This window comes from Bactrocera dorsalis, chromosome 4 (assembly GCF_023373825.1).
Source record: "Bactrocera dorsalis isolate Fly_Bdor chromosome 4, ASM2337382v1, whole genome shotgun sequence".
Classification (NCBI taxonomy): domain Eukaryota; kingdom Metazoa; phylum Arthropoda; class Insecta; order Diptera; family Tephritidae; genus Bactrocera; species Bactrocera dorsalis.
Window position 1 is genome coordinate 6,107,752 of NC_064306.1, and position 22,527 is coordinate 6,130,278.

Sequence of the window (22,527 nt, forward strand, 5' to 3'; positions counted from 1 at the left end):
AATTAAATAATATTAATTTAGCAAAAAAAAACAACCCAAAAAATTAAAAAAAAACTATGTAAAAAAAATTGAAAAAAAATATATAAAAAAATAAAAATAAATAAAACAACGAAGAAAAGATTTCAAAAGTATGTATTAAAGGAAGTTTACAAATACATGCAATGTCATTAATAATAAGGCAATAACAATAACATACCAAAAACTAATAAAAAAAAAAATAAATAAATATTAAAGTAAACTAAATAAATATATAAATGATAAAAAATAAATTTTTATTGTTTTTAATATGTAATATAACGGGTGGGCCATCTAACGTTTTAAATTTGAATTATCTGTATTTCGACATTGGAAACGTCAAATACCATTCGGAAAGTGACAGATATTCAGTAAAAAGTCTAAAATTTACGAAATGGGTCGCTATTCACTATTCTACAGTTCGCAGATTGGGCAGAAGATCGTTTTACCGAGGATGGTCCATTTTACCGAAAAATCATCTTTTCAGACGAGGCTCATTTCCACCTCGATGGTTACGTTAACAAGCAGAATTGTCGCATTTGGGGCACAGAAAACCCGCAAGTAATCGTCGAGAAGCCAATGCACCCAGCACGAATCACTGTACGGTGCGGATTTTGGTCTGGCGGAATCATCGGCCCATTTTTCTTCGAAAATGAAGAAGGAACCGTAACCATCAATTGTGAGCAATATCGCGCAATGTTAACCGAATTTTTCTTCAAGCAAATTGAAGAGGAAGACTTGGACAACATTTGGTTCCAGCAGGACGGCGCTACGTGCTATACAGCAAACGCTACACTCAATCTTTTAAGCCCTATCTTCGAAATTTAAAATTTTATATGGCCCACTCATTATAACATGTAAAAATATGAAAAATATTATAATATGTTGCGCAAAAAGCGTATTCACAATGTTTTCGTAAATATTTTCTCACTTAAAGAATTTAATAAATATAATAATGTACGAATATATATGCCCACACATATTTATGTATTTCGCATTACATACAGAAATATATCAGTAATTTAACAATAACGTTGTTGTTATATGCGCTGTTTGTATTGTATGCCCATATAAAAAATGAAAGCGCAAAATATTCCAGACACTCAACTCTACAAATTAGGCATTGCAAATTGGGCAGACGACATGCCACTTTCGGTTTTTGTGAAATAACAAAAAGAAATAAAAATATTGAAAAAAATAAACAGAATTTGGAGTTGGAAATACCGCCGTAAAAATTCATAATAATGTTCTTATTTTTTATTTACAGCGCCTTTAAAAATATATGGACAACACTCACAACTTTATATTCACCACACGTACTTGTCACTCAGCTGTCAGTAGAGCTAACATTTTCAACACACCAGCTGTCAAACCGACAGATAGAGAGAGAGAGAGTTAAATAACTATGAGTAAGCAGCCAGCAATTATTTCATGAGACAGAGAGAAGGATTGCTAGTAGCTCATAAGCTGTGGTGGATTTCTGCAAGCAAATGTCACAGCTGAGCGGTTAGGTAGCAAAAGAGCGTAAGCGCAGTCAGGAGAATACATATTGACTGCGCGCGAGAGCAAGTGACTGCAGCAAAGGCTCGCTGCCTGACTTCAATAGCCTGCGAAGCCTTGCCAAACGCCAGCCACTGACAGAACTGAGCAGCACAGCGAAGGAAGCTGTCAACGGGCGTTAAAACGGATAGCATTGCGTGTGCTGCGAACGCAAAAAAAAATATTAAATAAAATTATTGATAAAATTGCAAATAGTTGTGAAATTTAAACGAATTTGTAGAATATAATTAGATCGAAATCGAAAAAACGCGTATATAAATCGACGCAAAACGGTTATAATAAGCGTAGTGAAAAGCTGCTCCAAGGCGCACACACACAGCATTTTTGGGTGTGAAAACGAAAGTGAAAATTTAGCACACAAACGAGAAACGAGTGCGCGCGTACGAGGCGACAGCGACGGCGGCGGCAAGACCACCTCCACTCCCAAGTGACGGCGGGTAATAGAGAGGCGCGCGCGGTTGACGGTGAAACGTGCGACGTGGTGCGTAGAAATTGTGGAACGCGTTGGGGTCCTAACGAAAAACGAGACATCAGGTCGTCGCTGCAATGTTTCAGTCTTTCAGCACTTGAGTCGACAGCTTAGTCTGGCGAGGATGCTGTGCGTCGCTGTAACTGCTAAGGAAATCACAAAAATCGGCGATTTAATCGTGTGCGCGTAGTGGCAGCGAGGACAGACAGGCATTCTAGAGGCACGACACCACGAAAATATACAGGTTTTCCCGTGGATAAATATTGAAATCGGCAAACCAAGTGCAGCGCAAGTTTACGACAACGTTCTGCGAATTCCCTTTGCGCTGTGATTTGTGTGTCACGTGAATAGAGCTGTGCAGCGCTCACGAAACAAAGAAGGTCTCAAATAAACGAATGACGTTTAGCGCCTGCAAATATGCTATAGTCAACGATTTGGCTTGCACAAAATTAAAAAAAAAAGTGTCGAGTGTAAAACAGCTGAGCGCCTCAGACAAGGGCAGGTTAACGCCTAAAAGTGTGCTTAATAATAGTTCGGCCAACTTGTGCGTGTACGCGTGTTAACGGGCGAAAGTATGCAATGTATTATGTAAAACGGGTAGTTAAGAAAATCGACGTGAAGGCTGTGAGATAAAAGCTGCAACACAGCAAGTGTTTGAGTTGTGAAAATTCAGAAAAAAGGTTAATTTGGAAATTTTTGTGGCGCTTAAAAGTATGCTACACTCTCGTTAGTTAGGCCAAAGTGTAAAAAGTAAACAAATTAATGAAATTTGCTGAAGTGAAATATAATAAATGCTTTGAAATACAAAGAAATCTACAAAAATTAAGCGCTGAAGCCTAAAAGAAGGCAAAAATTTTATGAAATACAGCAAAATAAAAGCGTTTAAGTGGCATAGTGTTATTGCTAAAGCATGAAATGATATGAAAGCGAAAAATTATTTTGCTATACAAAAATACATTTCGCCTAAAACTGTGCAACGTTAAGCGCAGTAGTGTAAAGTTCACAAAAAATTCGAAAAGTTTAATGCAAAAAAATAAAAAAAAAAATAAAATAAAATAAAGCATTGCATACATATACTACGCACACGCTTGAGCGCCCAAAAGTCTGCTCCGCTATAAGTGAAAATCAACAAAATTTGTTAGGAGAGCGAGAGAGCGTCTGGCAGTAATTTTGGCTTGCCTAAATAAATTGTCTTAAAAAAGTCATAAATAACACAGCAGCACGTTTTATAGCACTCGTGCATATATATATATATACATAAAGGAAATCGACTTAAAAAATTCACCGCACTGTGCATATGTATGTATAACGCTTGCGCGCTCTCGTAACGCTCTCTCTCAACGCATTTCTGCTTGAGTGCGTAAATTATTGTGACGTCAAAAGTCAAAATTAAAAGTTTTACTCCTTTTTTTCGTATGCGTATGTGTTTTTCTTTTGATTTGATTTGTATAAGCGCCTAAAAGTATACAAGCGTGGTGCGTGAAATGTGCAAATATTTGCTAACCAGCGGTGTAAATTGTAGTGCAATCACAAATAAACGTCAAACAAATACTGATTAGCCAAAATAGCAGCAACAACAACAACAACATATAACCACAGCAGCTTTAACACGCAAACGTGTAGCGAAATTTGTTCAACAAAATGGAGCAACCCAGCATATTGGTGCGCATTCTGCACTCAATACCACATGTGAATTACACTTTTCAGCGGGTGAATGACACCTTCAATCCGGACAGTGATGTTTATCTTGAGGTGAGTGCGCAAAGGTTTGCCATTTTTGATAATTGGTTGGCAAGAAGCCGAAAAGTATACTTTAAGTTTTAAGATTTTATAGAAACTATATGATTTGAGGTAATTTTTTGAACTTATTAAGTCGGTTATCATTTAAATTGTATAAAAAAAAAAAATACAATAATAAAAATTAATTAAAAAGAAAAAAAATTAATAAATTAATTAATTAAAAAACTACAAAAAAAAAAAATTAAAAAATATTATAAAATAATACCGAGAAAAAAATTAAAATTTAATTAACAAAAAACCAAACAAAAAAAAATATTCAATAAAATAAAAAGGATAATATCGAGAAAAAAAATTTACTAAAACCAATAAACAAATTTTTTTTTGTTGAAAACAATCAACAATTTTTGTTTTTGAAAACAAGAAAGAAAAATTATATTAATTTTTTTTTTAATTTTTGTTTGCATTTAATTTATAAAATAATTTCTGAATTTTTAGTTTAACACATTTTTGTTGCTGAAAACAATCAACAATTATTTTTTTTTTTTTGAAAACAAGAAAAAAACAATTTTATTAATTTTTTTCTTTTAACTTTTTTTTGCATATTATTTATAAAATAATTATTTCTGAATTTTTAGTTTCACTAATTTGTTTTCTCTTTTTAATTTTTTCAAATATTTTTCGGAAAATTTACATAAATACTTGTCTTTAATTTATTTTTATTGATTTTTTATGCAAAGTAATTTGTATTTTTCTTTTAGTATTTTTTTTACAAATTTTTATTTTTATTTCACTTCGCAGTATTTTAAATTTTAAAAATATTAAAAAAAAATTAAAATTTATGTAATTATTTTTGTTTATTTCTATTTTTTGTGAAATTAATTTTTATACAAACTAATTTTTATTCATTCCATTTTTATATTTTTATTTATTAATTTTTAAGTTTTATTAAATTTTGGTGTATTATAATTTTTTTTTAATATTTTGTTGAGAAAAGTTGAAAATTGTTTTTATTTTTATTTATTTCAATTTTGTACAAAAAAGTTATTATTTATTACCTTTTTAATACTTTTTTTAATTTCTAATTTATTTTGTTGGATTTTTTAACAATTTTTTTTTGGAAAAATTTTAAATTCATCGATTCATGATTTTTGGAAAATTTTAAATTTTATTTTACCATTTTTATCAATTCTTTTTTGTGTGATGTTTTTTTTTATATAAATAATAATTCAGTTAAAACAGCTTAGTTTTATGTATTTAATTTTTTCAATTTTTTACAAAATAATTTTTATTTATTTCATTTTATTATTTTTTTATAATTTTAAATTCTTATCGAGGTAATGCATTGCAATTTTTTCTTTTTTAATTTTTTTAATTTTATATTTCATTAATTAATTTTATTGAAATTATTATAAAAATAATTTAACTTATTTTATTTTTTATATTTTTTTTTATTTCGAAAATTAATTTTTGATGATTTTAATATCAAAATAGTTTAAATAATAAATATAATAATTATTTTATTTTTTTAATTGCAAAAATTAATTTTTCTTGAATTTAATATCAAAATAATTGAAATAACACTTAAATAATTAATTTTATTTTTATAAATGTATTTATTTTATTTTTTAATTTCGAAATTAATTTTTCAATAAACATATTTTGCAATTATTATTCAAATTATTTCTTTGGCGCTGCCGCTTTACCTCACCACTACTATAAGCACCACATCTACCCCACAGCACCACCATTTCATTTCACCTCCACCCACCACGCAAAACCTTTTGCAGTTACTTGAAGGCCCGTCGTTTAGCGGCTTTGCCAACCACCAGCCTTATCACGCACCAGCATTTGCTGGCGTGTCATTACGCTTGCCATTCGTTGCTCCTTACTCTCTGTACATCTATATGTCTTGTGCCGTTTCGTCGCGCCGCGTCGGCTCACCTGCACTTTTATCACAGCAAATTCTACCTCACTCTAACTACTAATTACACTCTGCGAATTCCCTGACTTCCTTTGCTTACGCTTTGGTTGCTCCCATTTTTTTACAAAGTCTGTTATCTCTCTCTTTCTTTGAGTCTGCTTTGCACCGTTCGTTTATGTTTGCCTACCGCGTTCACGTTTTTGATTGCTCTATTTGCACGTCTTGCAGACGCGTATTTGTCATCTTCATCATCACCATCATGGCGAGTGTTTGCTTTTGCTTTATATTTGTCTTTGATTTTCTTACACACATTTGCTCGGTCTGGAGACTAATCGCGATTTCTGTTTATTTTTCTATGTTGTGTCGCAAGTCATTTCTTTTAACACTTGCTTGATTTTCATTTTGGCTTAATTTTATGTTTCTTTAATTTTTTTGTTTTTGTTTAAAGTTCTATATTTATTTTTCACGAAATGATCAGAGGTTACAGTGCGAAACGGCATATTTTAGCAGAAAAATTTGCCAGCCACGTTCATGAGATAATTACTCACTTGAATGTAAACGAATCTCATTAGCATTTTATGACATGTTTCACAGCGATAGCTGGTTGGAAGCACTGTACTCTCTGATCCCTTTTATTACACTTCCTCCGTAAATTCAAAGTTCCAAGTCAAAAACTACTTTTCTGCTTCTAAGACAGGCTTGCAAACGCAAATAAATCGTGTATTGTTGCTGTCAAGCCGATATCTTCGCGAAAAAGTTCGTGTATACGTATTTCATCGTCGCAATCACATAAAACTGAAATTCTCAGCAGCTTTATCGAAGAAAATTTATGTAAGGTCTATTACTAGCATTATCTATTGATAATTTTGAGCATCATTTTAGCATTCTTCTACGAAAAGCAATAATTTCTCAAGTTTAAAGAAAAATTTACTAAATTTCTATCGAAATTTGGTCTTCATATTCATTTTCAAAGTATGTTACACCCTCCTAATACTCAGTTATGAATCATGCTAAACATAATTTCGTTATCTGTACTAAAATTCTATGCTGATTACTGGTAACAGCTAAAAATAAAATGTAATGCATTTTTGTAGTAATTTTATCTACAGTCCCTGTATTTGTCATTAATACCATTTATATTTGGAAAAGATAAGTAATACGCACCACATTCGGAACATATGTTTGTACGTTAAAATATGTACTTTGTGTGGTTACTAAAAGTTGAAACTTGAGTGTAAAAAACGACTTATGATTTCTTAATTAAGTACCTATGACCTCTCGGCTGTGGAATGTATAGTACGTAAGTTAACATATAGTATATGCTTCGAAAAGAAATTCGAAAGCTGGTTTCCAATCCGAGAATTTTTCTCTGCCATCGAAGAAGGAAAGATCAGAAATAAAATGACTATACGACTTTGGAAAACCCACCTGATGGGTCCTAAGTATTTTGTGTCGGATTTGTGATAAAGTTACGTATTACCCAACTATTATAAGGCAGACACATTTTTAGTCCATTCTCTCCAAAAGGCCAGTGCTGTAAGTGTGTATATGCTATTTCTGGACCTAAAAAGTAGATCTTTTGTTCTATTCCCGTCAAATTTCGGCCATATTTGTTTGGTTATCTTGCACCTTGTTGTTGTGTTCTATCTGTTCTGTGCGATTGATTAAAAAAGCTTATAAAGTTCCTTTTGATCATCCTTAGCGGACATAGTACTAGCTTGGCTTCAGACTCGTCTAAAGAGACTGCTAGCTAGCTTTACCAACCCGTCCACCTTTTCGTTGCCAAAAATGTTCCTGTGACCGGGAACGCAAATTAGGGACAGTGGAGTGCCAGTGCTCTTAAAGCGTTTGAATTAATCTGTGGTGTCGACAAGGCACGCAAAGCCGGCTGGCTGTCTGTGTATACGGTTACTTTCTGTATCCTCCAAGTGTTATTCAATAGAACATCACAGGCCTTCGGTATACCTAGTACTTACGCTTGGAAGATGCTGGCTGAGTTTGGTAGGCGGATAAAGGTATTTAGGAAATTTCGCAGGGATTATTGTTTAAGGTAATGGTACAATCTACGAAGATACTGTTCAGAACGAATCTGCTGTAGCTGCCATACAAACTAAACTATCAAAGTCAAGTTAAAGTTCTTTTTGTACCATTTATGCTATAAAAAATGCACCTATGAAGGCTGTTATTCATTCGCTGTAACCGAAGTAAACACTTTTTCATGTTTTTGGTATATTCCGTATGATAATTTACCGAAATACACCTTTAAAATCATCCTCGATTAAAGCATTATTCAAATCATTAACGCCTGCTACATCTCATTTAAAGCATTTGCTAATTTCACGCTTTCATCTTTTCATATCCGCCTACCTTATAACAACCCACGCCACCTCACTTGGTAACCTTAGTTGTTCCCCATTGTAAGGAAGCAGGAAGGCACGCTATAGATAGATAAGCGTTGAAATTAATTTTACTGTCAAACGTTTTATATTAATTTATGTCTGCTACAGATTATCTATACATATGTATTTATTTATTTGCCATTAGAACAGCACATGCGTCCCTACTAAATACAAGGCTGTGAAGGCCTCAGAAATGCTCACTCTCCCGTTTCAAACTGTGGTATGTATGTTTATGGACGGCAGCTACCTCTCACTCAAAAGGATTTGCCACACTACGCGCTGCCTTCATTTTAACAGCCTGCCTTGCCTCTCATTTTCATGCCACCGCGCGCTCTCATCCTCTTTTACACTCTCTTGCTCACATTCTCGCGTTCGCTTTGCTGTGTAGTGTAGTCTACATGGCCTTGTAGGTATGATTAATAATACGCCTGGCGATTGTTTGGTGAATTTGTCATTTAAAGTCCTTGAAATGTTGTGTAATGTTCATGTTATATGCAATTGTGTGACCTCACACCACCACAGGGGGCCGTGCGCGTATTCCGTCTATTTAGCGCAACTAATGTTACTTTTACTGCTGTTGCGCTCTACATTTGGCGCAAGGCGCGGAACGAACACATATCGATATTTACATAGCCTTGTGACTTGCGATTGCACGTATACTTTCAGATAAGCAATCGTTTTGACGGTGGCGTCTGTGTGTATCCAGCTCGCGTACACACAATTGAACTGATTGAGCAATTTGTACGTTTCCTCATTCAGTTCTCTGGTATCTAGTTGTTGTTGCTCGTGAAATGGCTGTGATGTCCTTGCAAGTTTTTGGCATAAATAGAAGACTTGAGCAACAGAGGTTCGGAAGGAATTTAGCACTGAACGAGAGTTTTTTGCTCGGATAGAAGGGAATTTTTGGCTATAATCGTGAGTGATTGCTTTAACTAGCCTAAATTTGTCAAGGAAGCTTAATGATCTCTTGGGAGCTGTTGGAGGATACTTCTCCAGTATATAAGGGAACAGACTTCGGTTAAACATTTTTGGATTGATAGTAGTTTGGACTAAGGGCCAACAAAATATCACAGAATACTTCATCTTAACGCTAAAACATAACATAAAAATACCGTCTTACACAAAATACTCGACCCGACTTACCTACTTTGTAAAGGGTGATTTTTTAAGAGCTTGATAACTTTTTTTTAAAAAAAAACGCATAAAATTTGCAAAATCTCATCGGTTCTTTATTTGAAACGTTAGATTGGTTCATGACATTTACTTTTTGAAGATAATTTCATTTAAATGTTGACCGCGGCTGCGTCTTAGGTGGTCCATTCGGAAAGTCCAATTTTGGGCAACTTTTTCGAGCATTTCGGCCGGAATAGCCCGAATTTCTTCGGAAATGTTGTCTTCCAAAGCTGGAATAGTTGCTGGCTTATTTCTGTAGACTTTAGACTTGACGTAGCCCCACAAAAAATAGTCTAAAGGCGTTAAATCGCATGATCTTGGTGGCCAACTTACGGGTCCATTTCTTGAGATGAATTGTTGTCCGAAGTTTTCCCTCAAAATGGCCATAGAATCGCGAGCTGTGTGGCATGTAGCGCCATCTTGTTGAAACCACATGTCAACCAAGTTCAGTTCTTCCATTTTTGGCAACAAAAAGTTTGTTAGCATCGAACGATAGCGATCGCCATTCACCGTAACGTTGCGTCCAACAGCATCTTTGAAAAAATACGGTCCAATGATTCCACCAGCGTACAAACCACACCAAACAGTGCATTTTTCGGGATGCATGGGCAGTTCTTGAACGGCTTCTGGTTGCTCTTCACCCCAAATGCGGCAATTTTGCTTATTTACGTAGCCATTCAACCAGAAATGAGCCTCATCGCTGAACAAAATTTGTCGATAAAACACATTTCGAACCGAACACTGATTTTGGTAATAAAATTCAATGATTTGCAAGCGTTGCTCGTTAGTAAGTCTATTCATGATGAAATGTCAAAGCATACTGAGCATCTTTCTCTTTGACAACATGTCTGAAATCCCACGTGATCTGTCAAATACTAATGCATGAAAATCCTAACCTCAAAAAAATCACCCGTTACAACCGATTAGCACGACCCATCCCAAGATCGGATCTATGTAACTAGATCGAATCGACCTACAAGATCCAAGCACAATTTTCATCCTTTCTCAAACAAGTGGTGGAACTACAGCTTTTCACAGACTTCACAAAGCCTTTTCGAAGCATTTTTCCCAAATTTATAGAGCATATAATGCCGATATAATTGTCATCTAACAAAACTTGACGACACCTTACACAAAAGAGCCGACCCGATCTTTTTTCTTAACTACTTTCTTCAATTAATTAATACGATTCGCTTCCAAGATAGACGGATGTACGTAACCGTCTCGAATCCGTACCCTTATCAGATCCGAGGATTATCAACTCGGTAACTCAGAAAAAATCTGTCACTATAATAACAACGATACCAAGATTAATAATGGTATGAGTTAATTTGGTCATTCCGCGACTTTTCTCCTTTGTTCGTCCAAGAAAAATTAATTCTAAATATAAAAGTAGAGTCTGTTCCCGGGAAATGAGTAAGTTCAACTTTGCTTGTCAGGCTTTTAAGCTCGAAAATATGTGCAGGAAGTGAATAAATTACCTAACTGTGTTGGCTGAGCTCTGGATTCATCCAATTCACCAATTTGTCAGGTACTTCGTTCCATGTCTAGTACTGCAGTCAAGTACCTAGATAAGGGAAATGTGGATCTCGCAAATGTCGAAAAGATATTCGCTGATCTCCTACGAGATCTACTAAGAAACTAGTTCTAAGCTCAAAAGTTCGGAATGAGTGGGTGAAACTAAACTTTTCGGAAAATGGTTCTGTCTGCCGTCCAATATAAGGTAACATTCTTCACATCATAAATATATTTCTTTCAGATCCTTTAAGACAGAAAGTTTTCATGAGAGCATTTATTGGGATCTAAAGACTTAGTTTAAAGGCTTTCCGTTAAAAGCTAAAGTTCTGAAGTCTTTCTATATGCCTAATTTTCCTCGGATTTCAGTATTCAATATCCATCATTCGAAAGGGAGCCTTAGAGAGCTTGCGATTATAGCGATTTGTTCACTTTCTTCTAGAAATAAAAATATTTCAGAGAGGTAACCACTTATCTGTAGCTTCAAGCTTAATTCCTGTGTCAAACATATACAAGGAGGAGACAGATTGGTCTGCAATTTTCCCAACACACAAAATTTTCAATCTTCCTTTTTCACCGAAATAATTCCGTTACCGACCGCATAACCCCGTACTCGTGCCTCGCCTATAAGCCCTTCCACAACTCAGCCAGTCTTCCGCGCCTGAAAATCAGTAATGAGATGCAAATGTTACTTCACAACCTCGTACTCGTGCCTTGCCTGTGCGGCCGTCCACACCTTGCGCCGTCCATTCATCTCTCGTACACATGTTTATTATTTAACTTCTTCCACATGAACTCCGAACTCAAAGAAGTTGTCCTTAATTTCCACAACTGCTCGCTGAACCGTAACATAAAGTGCATACACAGCCACGCCCCACAACTTTTGCGGCGCTTCAAGCGTGAAAGGCACTTGCGAGCGAAAATAAAAAATGAACGAACACGCACACATCCAAACAGCCACACACACACAGCCACAAGCAGCGCAGTGCAGCCGCAGACTCACTCGTACAGGAACAACTTAATAAAATACGGCTTGCCGTGTCGCGCACGCCCCGCCGCCCAGCCTTGACGCTGGATGGCATTAATGACGCAATAACCGAAAGGGTGTCGTCGAGTAAATGCACCGTTAAGTCGGTCGTTCGGTCAGCTGGCTGACCAAATAAATTGAACAGGTAATTGGTAACAGCCAACGGTATGAGTATGTGTAGTGGGTAACGCGAATTTACAACGATAGTGTTCGTTTCGGCAAGTGGGCGAGAGAGGCATGCGGCGGCGGCGGCGCGTGTGTGTGTGTGTGGTAAGGGTTATGATTGAGCGTTAGCTTGATTGGATGTCGACATACTGGCTTTAATGCATATATCTGCATGAGTATGCATGCTTAACGGTAATAGCCGAATGTAGGCACGGTCGTAAATTGCATTGCAACAACAACAGCAAGCAACACGAAATGGTACAATAGCAAACCGAGTTGCCAGATTGACCTAATAGAAGTGAGCGGTGGCATGAAGTTGGTTGGAGTACAATAACCGCAAAATGCACAATTGCCGAATGTGAAGCAACAACAACTACAACAACAGCAAATATTGTGTTCATAGCACAACAGCATGCGCTTGTGCTGCTCACTGCAAGGCAAAGCCTTGATTATACGTATACAACTATTTTTATATGTATGTGTGCATGTTTATGGGTGTGTGTGTGTGTGTTTGCATTGAAAACGTCAGCAACATCCTTGCCATTGCCCCAGTTTTCGAGTACAACACAAAAATTAACTAGCTGCAATATTTGTTGTACTCGACTCGACAATCGGTTAGTTTGACGGAATTGGCTGTTGGCAGATTTTTTTTTGCTGCCGAATGCAACACTGGCAGCAATGGCAAAAGGCGGGGTAGTGTACGAAAAAAATTGGAGCGCGACGTCAGCAATGAATGAAGTCTAATTTACATACATATACAGATGTAGATATTATGCATGGAACATTTCAGGCTGAATGACGTAGGCGAAGTTATACGAGTGCAACGTTATTCAGTAAATTGCTCGGGGTGAACAGCAACAGAAGACCAATTGAGTGATCAATCAAGAAAACGAGAGTAGAATTAAATAAATTGAAGAGAAAAGTGAAGATATCTTGTCAAATAAACGAATTTTCCATACAAGAACTTGGTTGTGAACGTTCAGTTTGTATGACAGCTATATGCTATAGTGGACCGATCGGAACAATTTTTTCGAAGATTAAGAGGTTATTTTGGATAATAATCTGGACCAAATTTCGTGACGATATCTTGTCAAATAAAAAAGTTTTCCATACATGAGCTTGATTTTGAACGTTCAGTTTGTATGACAGCTATATGCTATAGTGGATCGATCGGAATGATTTTGGAGGATATTGTACCATTGGCTTCGAGAATATTCCATGCCAAATTTCTTGACGATATCTTGTCAAATAGAAAAGTTTTCCATACAAGAGCTTGATTTTGATCGTACCGTTTGTATGACAGCTATATGCTATAGTGGATCGATCGGAATGATTTTGGAGGATATTGTACCATTGGCTTCGAGAATATTCCATGCCAAATTTCGTGACGATATCTTGTCAAATAGAAAAGTTTTCCATACAAGAGCTTGATTTTGATCGTACCGTTTGTATGACAGCTATATGCTATAGTGGATCGATAGGAATGATTTTGGAGGATATTGTACCATTGGCCTCGAGAATATTCCATGCCAAATTTCGTGACGATATCTTGTCAAATAGAAAAGTTTTCCATACAGGAGCTTGATTTTGATTGTTCAGTTTGTATGACAGCTATATGCTATAGTGGTCCCATCTGAGCAATTTTTTCGGAGATTAAGCGGAGATTTGGATAATAATCCGTGCCAAATTTTGTGACGATATCTTGTCAAATAAAAAAGTTTTCCATACATGAGCTTGGTTTTGATCGTTCAGTTTGTATGACAGCAACAATTTCTTCAGAGATTGTAGGGATGCCTTCGAAGAAAACACTTTGTCAAATTTCGTGGAAGTATTTTGTCAATTAAGTAAAAAAAATTGGCCAAAAACTCACGAAGAATCAATACAGTATGCGACGGTGCATTATCGTCGTTCAAAAATCAAGAGTTGTCGGCCCCATAATTACGACCACTTTTTATAAATGGCTTCAAGCAATTGACGGATAACACTCAAATAGTCTTCCTCATTGACAATTTGGCTGGTCGGAAGGAATTCGGAGTGCACCATACCTCGATAATCGAAGAAAACTGTCAACATAACCTTGATTTTTTACTTGATTTAAAGTGTTTTTTCAACTTCGGTTCTGCTTTGCCACGATATTCGGTCGATTGGTCGTCTGTTTCCGGATCGTAAGCTACGAAAAATAATAATTCGGAAAACACCCACTATTCTCAATCCCAAATCTCTTTAAATACCTCACAAGATCCCGTAAAGAGCTGCTGCAAATCAGTAAAGCTTCGGTGCTTAATACTAATGACTCGTTCACACTAGTTTAGCTTAAGAATAGCGCAATATCTGCCAAGCAATAAGCGCTTATAAACACGAAAATGAATACAAAGTAAATTATGCGCTAAATAGTCAAACAATAACCGCATGACTTAAATGTTTATACAATAGAAATGTTGACTTACGAATTAGCTTAGCATTGCAGATTCTTAGCAGCGCTTAAATGATTAGGCACACGGCTTACGATATCTAAAACAATGCTTGCATTATGCATGACAGCATGCACTCGCTTATAATTCTAGCGGTATCTATTGTCAAAATCAGCGCAAAACACCGACAAAATCACAGCTAAATTAAGCGCGTAAGCACGCGCCGCTGAATGAAACAGCTGACGGCGAAGGTTAGGTGCGACTTAACAGCTGATAAGCAGAGAAAATGTGAAGAGGCTATACAAAGTGCTGGGAAAACTAGTTAAATTATTATATATACTATATACTTTGCTAGTATGCACTTTCAGAAACCATAGTATCATTAATTGAATCATCGAAACTAATTTTGATTTTTCGAACTTCTTAAAGTGAACTTAGCCGCTTTTACATGTTAAAAGTAATAATATTTTGTTATTGTTTTGTTGATTTTTCATTTTGTTTTTCACTTTGCACATTTTTAGCGTTAAAAAAGTATTTTCCGCAAAATATTTTATATCGGTAAATATGCTGAGACAGCTCTTGCATTCTGAAGTCTTGCATATTCGATGCTTGCATTTTGAAGAGAGGCATTTTATCCGGCTGCTTGTCTGCTCGTGCTCATGATACAACTCTAGTACGTGAATACTCGTACGAATATATACTTATTTGTTGTATGAATATTATATTTTTATGGTATCAGATTATGGCATAAGCGTTTTTGTGCAAGCGTTTGCGAATTTAAAAAAATATAAAAAAGAATATTATTCTAAGATGCAAGCACTTCCTGCATCACGTAGCGAAAACTTAACTCTTCTTCTAACTGATCCCAAAATTTCGATGTGAAATGTTGAGAGTAAAATTGAAGAGTTGACCGATAGTTGCAAAACTTAAAGGCTCATCTCTTATGCACCTATTTCTCTCCAAAACCGACTTTTATTTGACTCGAAGGCCGAAGACTACAGATCAAGTCATTTAGGTCTGATTTGCTCGAGTTCGGAAGTTGTTACTCAACATCAAGCTCAATATCGAGCTTTTGTGCTCTAAAGCTTCATGAAATCCAATGCATGACCAAAAATTAATTCGAAAAACTCACGCTAAAGAAGAAAAATACTAATGAAGTTCTTGATTGGCAAACCTGAAACCTTTTTGTGAAACCATGAACTATATTATAACTGATATTCGGCTAGACTGTCACTTCCAACAGTCTTTTAGTTTATTCGCCGATTCTGACATAGTGGAGGAGATCCACCTTCAGCAGCTCGATCAACTGAATCATTTCGGGTATGAATCCATCTAGCTAATGTTTAAACTATGAACAAAACAGAAAATTACAAGATTTCTTCTGTCAGACTTTTCGAAAATCAAACTTTCTGCTCACCATCTTCAGATGGTGCTGTATTCTTTACCTCCCAAAAGCGAATCGTCACCTGAGTAGCTCCGCCTTTTGGGATAAAAATCTGAATTGTATACGGAATAGAATGACTACCAGGTTTATATGTTCTTTCGTCATCTTCAGAAATTAGGTAGATCTAAAATTTCTGGTCTGTACCTCTCAGGTTCGAAACATCATCTGAATAACTTCAATTACTCGGACAAAACTGAACTCTGCAAGCCACAAATCTGGCTCGAAACATCACCCGAGTAACTCCGACTACTCGGACAAAAATCTAAACTGCAAACAGAACCCTGCAAGTCACACATCGATTAAATCACCGGTTAAGTGCCCAGCAACGCTCCCAGATATTTCTGTTAAAGTTTCCATGACTTTCTTAAGACACAATTGACAACTTTATCGAAACTTTTGCGTGATCGTTCATCTTATCTTTATCCAAAGGCCTTATAAGTTACAGTTATTGAAATTTCGGTAGCCGAGACTGCTGGGAAGGGATTTATAGCTAAACTCTCCAGTCTTTGCTTTGACAACTCTAGCTGAGTACGCGTGATCGATCATCTCTTCCTTACCCAAAGGCCTTATGAGTAACAGTTATTGGAATTCCGGTAGCCGAACTTACTGAGAATGGATAAAGCTGATGGATATGGTGATAAACTCTCTAGTCTTTGCCTCGTTGAGCTGACTCTCCAGCGAAGTAAAACAAATGCTTCACGGCCCTAGCTCACAAATCCCTTAGGTTCTCATGAGATAGACGGCACTGCCTCCAATCTCTTTTAGTGCTACACTTTCTCAGCAGTATTCACCAAATAAGAAAAACGCAAGCAATTATGGAATTTATAACTTCCTGTGTTCTGCACGTCACTCTTTATTGAATTCATGCCGTGAGAGGAAAAGACAGCCGACTTTAAAAACGACCGCAGCAAAAAAATGCCTCGAAAAAATATTTATGCTGAGCGAGGCGAAAAAAAGCAAATTTTTGTTGGGAGAACATACGGATAAATATGATGTACGTAAATATGATGGAGACCTGCGAAATTGCATGTAAATACCAAAGAACAAAAAGCAAACAGTGCAGACGAAACCAAGCCAACCGAGCAAACAAGCGAAGGATGAATACGCGCCGAAAAAAATCGATAATTTTCAGTTTATTTGCCGTTTCCTCTCACAACATTATCAACAAAACAAATATTTAATAAAGCAGCAGCGCAGCGCTTTTGGGAAACTGATGGGCGCATATTGCTGCGGCGCGGCACAGCGCGTAGGACGCAGTGTGGCGGAGAAAAGAAATTACTGTTTGCAATGTATGTATGTATATGTGTGGGTAAATAACGGCGGTATGGTCACAATCAATTGACGCAACAACAACAATAAGCATGTATATGTACATGTAAGTCTGTACGGCTTATGAGCATGCGGTCAAAGGAAGGGCGCTTCATACGCGCTACATACATACAAACAAATGTGGAGTAGAACAAAAGCGGAAGAAATTAAATGTAATAAAACGAAGAAATGTGAGTAAAACCAAAAAGAATTCCACTTCAAGCAGGCATATTGCACTCGAGTGCGTCGACGGCTGTGCGCCGAAGAGCCACTCAGTGCTTGTTGTTGGCTTCTTTTTGTTTTTGTTTTCGCCCTTTTTTTTTGCAGAACAAAAGCAACTGCAGTGCAGTCAATGCGAAGGCAATGTTGAACAGCAAACGAGAACAAAGCGACGGCGCGCTTGTTGAGCTAAGGACTGCGGCGCGCTGGGGCAGGCAGGCAGGCAGACAGACAGTCGGTCGGTCGACAAGTCAGCTAGTCAGACAAATGTATTGTCTTGCACAAGCAGTGTTGTCATTAGAGCCGTCTGTCACTCCATGCCGCATGTGGCTAGCGTTGCCTAGTTACACCGCTGGCTTGCCTTGCGCACTGCCATTGCGCCTGCGCACCGACGTAAAATTAAAAGCTATTAAAGAATTTCATAAATCTGCACGGCTGACGCACATTTTCATGGGATTTCTACTGTTCTTTCACTTCGTTTGCGCTGCTTCACTTTTCAATTCATTCAATTAGTTGCGGCACTGCAAATAATGCGCGACGACAACAACAGCAAAAACAACAAAACCAGTGTACGCTGGCATACGGGCATTGCAATCGCCATAACGCAGCGTAAAGCGGCGCGTATGCATGTAATTGCTTATGTATGTGTGTGTGTGTGTATTTTGGCGATAAGATAAGCCAACAACAAACAGATAGGCCTGGCGACTTCACAATTTTCCATGTGTTGAACCGTGAAATACAGATAAAAATAAATGAATTGACTGCTTTATGCGCCGTTATGGCAATTACTGGGCCCATTTGCCGGCTTGTAGTTGCTCCAGCAGAAAGTCGATAAGAATGGGGTGATAAGCGTGCGATGTAAATGATACACTAATGCATATTTTTGTGGCACTTGCATTTTAATGAAGACAAATGCCAGTTAACGAGCGCGGTTGATGTAGTAATTTTTTAGGAAATTCAGTGAAGAAAAGTGTGATTAAATAGAAAAAAAATATAGAAAATTATTAATTACTAAATTAGAGAAATTATAGTACATACATATATAATATACAATATGTTTGTCCAACTTTAAAACCTTACAAAATTTATTGAAGAATTCTTGAAAATATTAAGAAATCTATATTTTGAATTTTTTTATTTTTCTTCTTTAATTATTAAACTTTAAAATTTTTCGTATTTAATTTAAAAAAGTTGCACATTTTTTTTTTACTTTACAATTTTTATAAAATTAATAAAATCAACGTAAATTAAAATTTTTGGATTTTTCATATTAATTGTTTTTATAATTTTTGTTTATAATTGTTTGTATAAAATTAATAAAAACAGTAAATGTTTCAAAAAACAAATATAATTTAAAATGCAATTTTTTTTACTTTAAAACTTTTATAAAATTAATAAAAAAAAACGAAAAATCGAAATTTTTGAATTTTTCATATTAATTGTTTTTATAATTTTTTTTATAATTGTTTGTATAAAATTAATAAAAACAGTAAATGTTTCAAAAAATAAAAAAAATACAATTTAAAATGCAAATTTTTTTTACTTTAAAACTTTTATAAAATTAATAAAATCAACGAAAAATTTAAATTTTTGGATTTTTTGGATTTTTCATATTAATTGTTTTTATATTTTTTTATAATTGTTTGTATAAAATTAATAAAAACAGGAAATGCTTCAAAAAAAAAATAAATAAATAATTAATTTAGTACATTTTTTTTACTAAAAACTTTTTTCAAAAATATTAAAACAAAAAATTATTTTTTTTACAATTATAAATATTTTTAAATTTAAACTTTTTATAGAATTAATAAAAACAATAAATGTTTAAAAAAATATAAGAAAAATTTAAATTTAAAATTTTTTTAATTATTTTTTTTTTTTTTTATTTAATTTTTATAAGAATAATACAAAACAAAAATGTTTACAGAAAAAAAGAAAAAATAAAAGAAAATTTTTTTCCATTGCTTGTGTTTTTTACAAAAATTGTTTCTAAAAAAAATAAAATAAAAAATTAAAGTTTTAAATTTAATATTCTTACATTTAAAATCATTACTTAGCCAAATTTATTATCAAAAATTACTTTTTATCATTAAAAGTTTAAGTTTTTTTTTTAATACTAAAATTTTTAATTTTGTTATTTCATTCAGTTTTTATCATTTTTTTAATCAGTGATTAACCAAATGTCTTACTTTTTTCATTAAAAATTTTTGGTTATTATTTTCTATCACCAAAATTTTAATTTTGTTTTTTCATGCTTTCAAAAATTTTTTTTTTTATTTAAAAATTTTCAAAATTTTTTTTTTATTTAAAAATTTTCGCTTTTTTTTTATTTAAAAATTTTCGAATTTTTTTTTTATTTTAAAATTTTTTTGTTAAAAAAAATATTTTAAAAAAGACAAATATTAGCACTCTTTGGAACATAAAAAAGGCAAACAAAATCCACTGAACAGTTAATTTAAAATTTTTTTATATTTTTAATTACAAAAATCAATTTCCACTGCTGAAAAATACGAAACTCTAAGAGCGTTTGAGAAAAATAGAGTAAAAAAATGTAAGAACGAAAATGAATAAGAAACAGAAAATTGTTGAAAGTCTTTTAACATTTCAGTTGCAGCTTCCCTTTTTAAAGTAATCAACAGCTGTGAGAAAGCTGTTGATGTGAATGAACTGTAAATAGTAATGGGAGTTACTAAGATTTTGTGGCTTGCTTTTTGATGAATTTATTAAAGACACTCATTTTTCATGTGCTAACAGATTAATTAGAAAGTATGGCTGCATATTTTAGCTTAAAACAGATATTTTGTTTATGGCAATACGCTAAGAGTTGGTATAGAACCTTGAGTTTCTCTAATACTTATCAATAATTGAAACTACGGCACTGTTTGTAGTCCTTAGAACGAAAAATTGGAGTGTAGTCAACAACATTAGTTTCAACAAAATACCAGAACTGAGTACTACATGAGCAATAGCTGATTTCGAGGTTCTATTACTTTTATAAACATTTCTCATTACTATAAAATATATAAGAAATATCTAAGGCACTAAAATTTTGCTAAAACCAAAAAATCAACAGTTTTTCATAGTAATTTCCATGCTTTATGACAGTTCTGAAGCATGCCAGAGACGATATTCATGCCCTCGCCTTGACTTTTCACAATAATTTTAATTCTTCTTTTACACATTTGTGAAAAAAAATATATGAATAATTTCTTATGCAGTTCTCTCGTCAGTTATTTCCATCCTCCACATTTCTTTTCGTTAAGTGCTTGTATGAGCCATCAATTTTTTTTACTTTACAATTTCATGAGTTTTTCTTTTAATTAGCTTTCACTTGATAGCTGATTGAAGGCCTGAGCAACAACTACCAGTTGCCTTCGGTCCACCATATGCTTTTTCGGCTGGCATTTTATTGTTGTAAACACAATTGTATTATTGGCTTCAGGCGTCAGAATGCAAATGTATACATTTCTCAGTTAATCCATCGTTTGTTAATTTCTACAGCAAACAGATGGTTTTCAAATATTTTTTCCTGCTATTTCAATCATTATTTCTTGCTATTTCAATCTTTTTTTCTTTCAATTTCCATCATTATTTCTTGCTATTTCAATCTTTTTTTCTTTCCATTTCCATCATTATTTCTTTCTGTTTTCATCATTATTTCTGTTTATTGCGTCTATAACTTTAATTTCCATTTATGTTGCAATGATAGATCTAAGCATGTTTTCTTATTTATTTATTTTTGTTCCAAATGCGCTCTGTTCGATAACAGCTGTTCGATTACAGCGAAGTGTAGCTATTTATTTTTGGATAATGGCGTGTTTACACTTGAGTGATGTAATGTAATTTAATGTTGTTGATTTAGTTTTATTGGTGTTTGATTTTTTATGAACCAAGAAATTTTATTTGTATTTAATACAGCTGTTTATTTCTTACAGAAATAGTGTTGGGATTTCTTTTTTCATATTTATAGCTTACTTTCTATAATAAAAAAGTGTTAAGATTATTTTTTTTTCATATTTATGGCTTACTTTCTATAATTAAACATAAACATTTGCTTTTATATTACTTAAAAAAAGTATACTACAATTTATACGAAAATATTTTTTCTTTACAGGTATGTTTTGCATCTAAGATCTTAAATAATTCCAAAAAGTGAAGCTAAACACGAGTAAGTAAGATTTTTATAAGAAAAAGCTGACATAAAGCACTTCGTGCTGCAAAAGTTATGGTTTTCTTATGGCCCTTATTGGCCTTAAAAGCGCTCGTGCTTTGAAAAACGCTAGCTTCGAAATGTCTGTGAAATTTTCTGTTTGCTCAGAAATTCTGTTTCTCTTATTACTCTTTGAAGTCTTAAGAGTAGTTCTCTTGAAAGTTTCTTCGAAGAATCTGCTTCTTTTAATTATGTTATAGTTTTTAAAAAATGCTTCCAAAATTACTGTAATAACTTTAGAAATTGTAGTACCACCGCTGCCACATTTAACCAATATATAACCATTTTATAAACAAAATTCAAATATTTTTTCAATATGTATATCTTGACTAAAATTTGAAACCCCTATCTATAAAAAAAAATTAAAAAAATAAAAATAAAAAAATAATACCAAAGTGACTCATCAATTTCTTCAACAGCTTGTTGTACCCTACACTCTACTATACTCTAATTGCCGACTGTCCATATGCATACATATATACACATACTTAAATTTTCATTGGAGTCGTATACACGTTATCTACCCTCGCTGTATAGATACGCTCGCTAGACACTCAAATGCGAGGAACTTCCTCACCAAACAACACCCACAGTCCGCGCTGTGTCTAACAACACCGCCATATCTTTTAGCCGGAAGTTTGCCACGTAATTGCGATTGTAAGCAAATACCGGCTTAGCTGTCCAAACTAAATTGACGCCGAAGCACAAAGAAAGTCATTGAAAAAAAAAATACTAATAATAAAACAGAAAAGTGAGCAAGAACAGAAAACCAACAGAAATTTACGTCGGCAGCGGAAGAGCCCATAGAAATGTATGTCTCAACAGAAAATTTACACCGACGCCCTTTTGACATTTCATTAGAAGCAAAGCCAGTGAAAGCGAGCCGAAACATTTTTAAATAATATTTAAGGCATTACCGTTATTGTTGTAGTTGCTGCTGTAAGCGGCTTA

At 34.3% G+C, this 22,527-nt stretch overlaps 1 protein-coding gene and 1 long non-coding RNA gene across 2 annotated transcripts in view; one reads left to right on the forward strand and one right to left on the reverse strand.

The window, feature by feature from the left end:
- LOC109579954 (uncharacterized) overlaps positions 1-22,527 on the reverse strand; it is a 182,400-nt gene that overhangs the window by 63,374 nt on the left and 96,499 nt on the right. The gene's annotated exons all lie outside the window — the stretch shown is intronic.
- The window catches only part of LOC105232123 (uncharacterized), a 151,654-nt gene that overhangs the window by 5,967 nt on the left and 123,160 nt on the right, over positions 1-22,527 (forward strand). The window contains 1 exon segment of the mRNA XM_049454466.1: positions 1,283-3,796. Coding sequence (XP_049310423.1) covers positions 3,686-3,796 — 111 coding nt within the window. The 5' untranslated portion in view covers positions 1,283-3,685.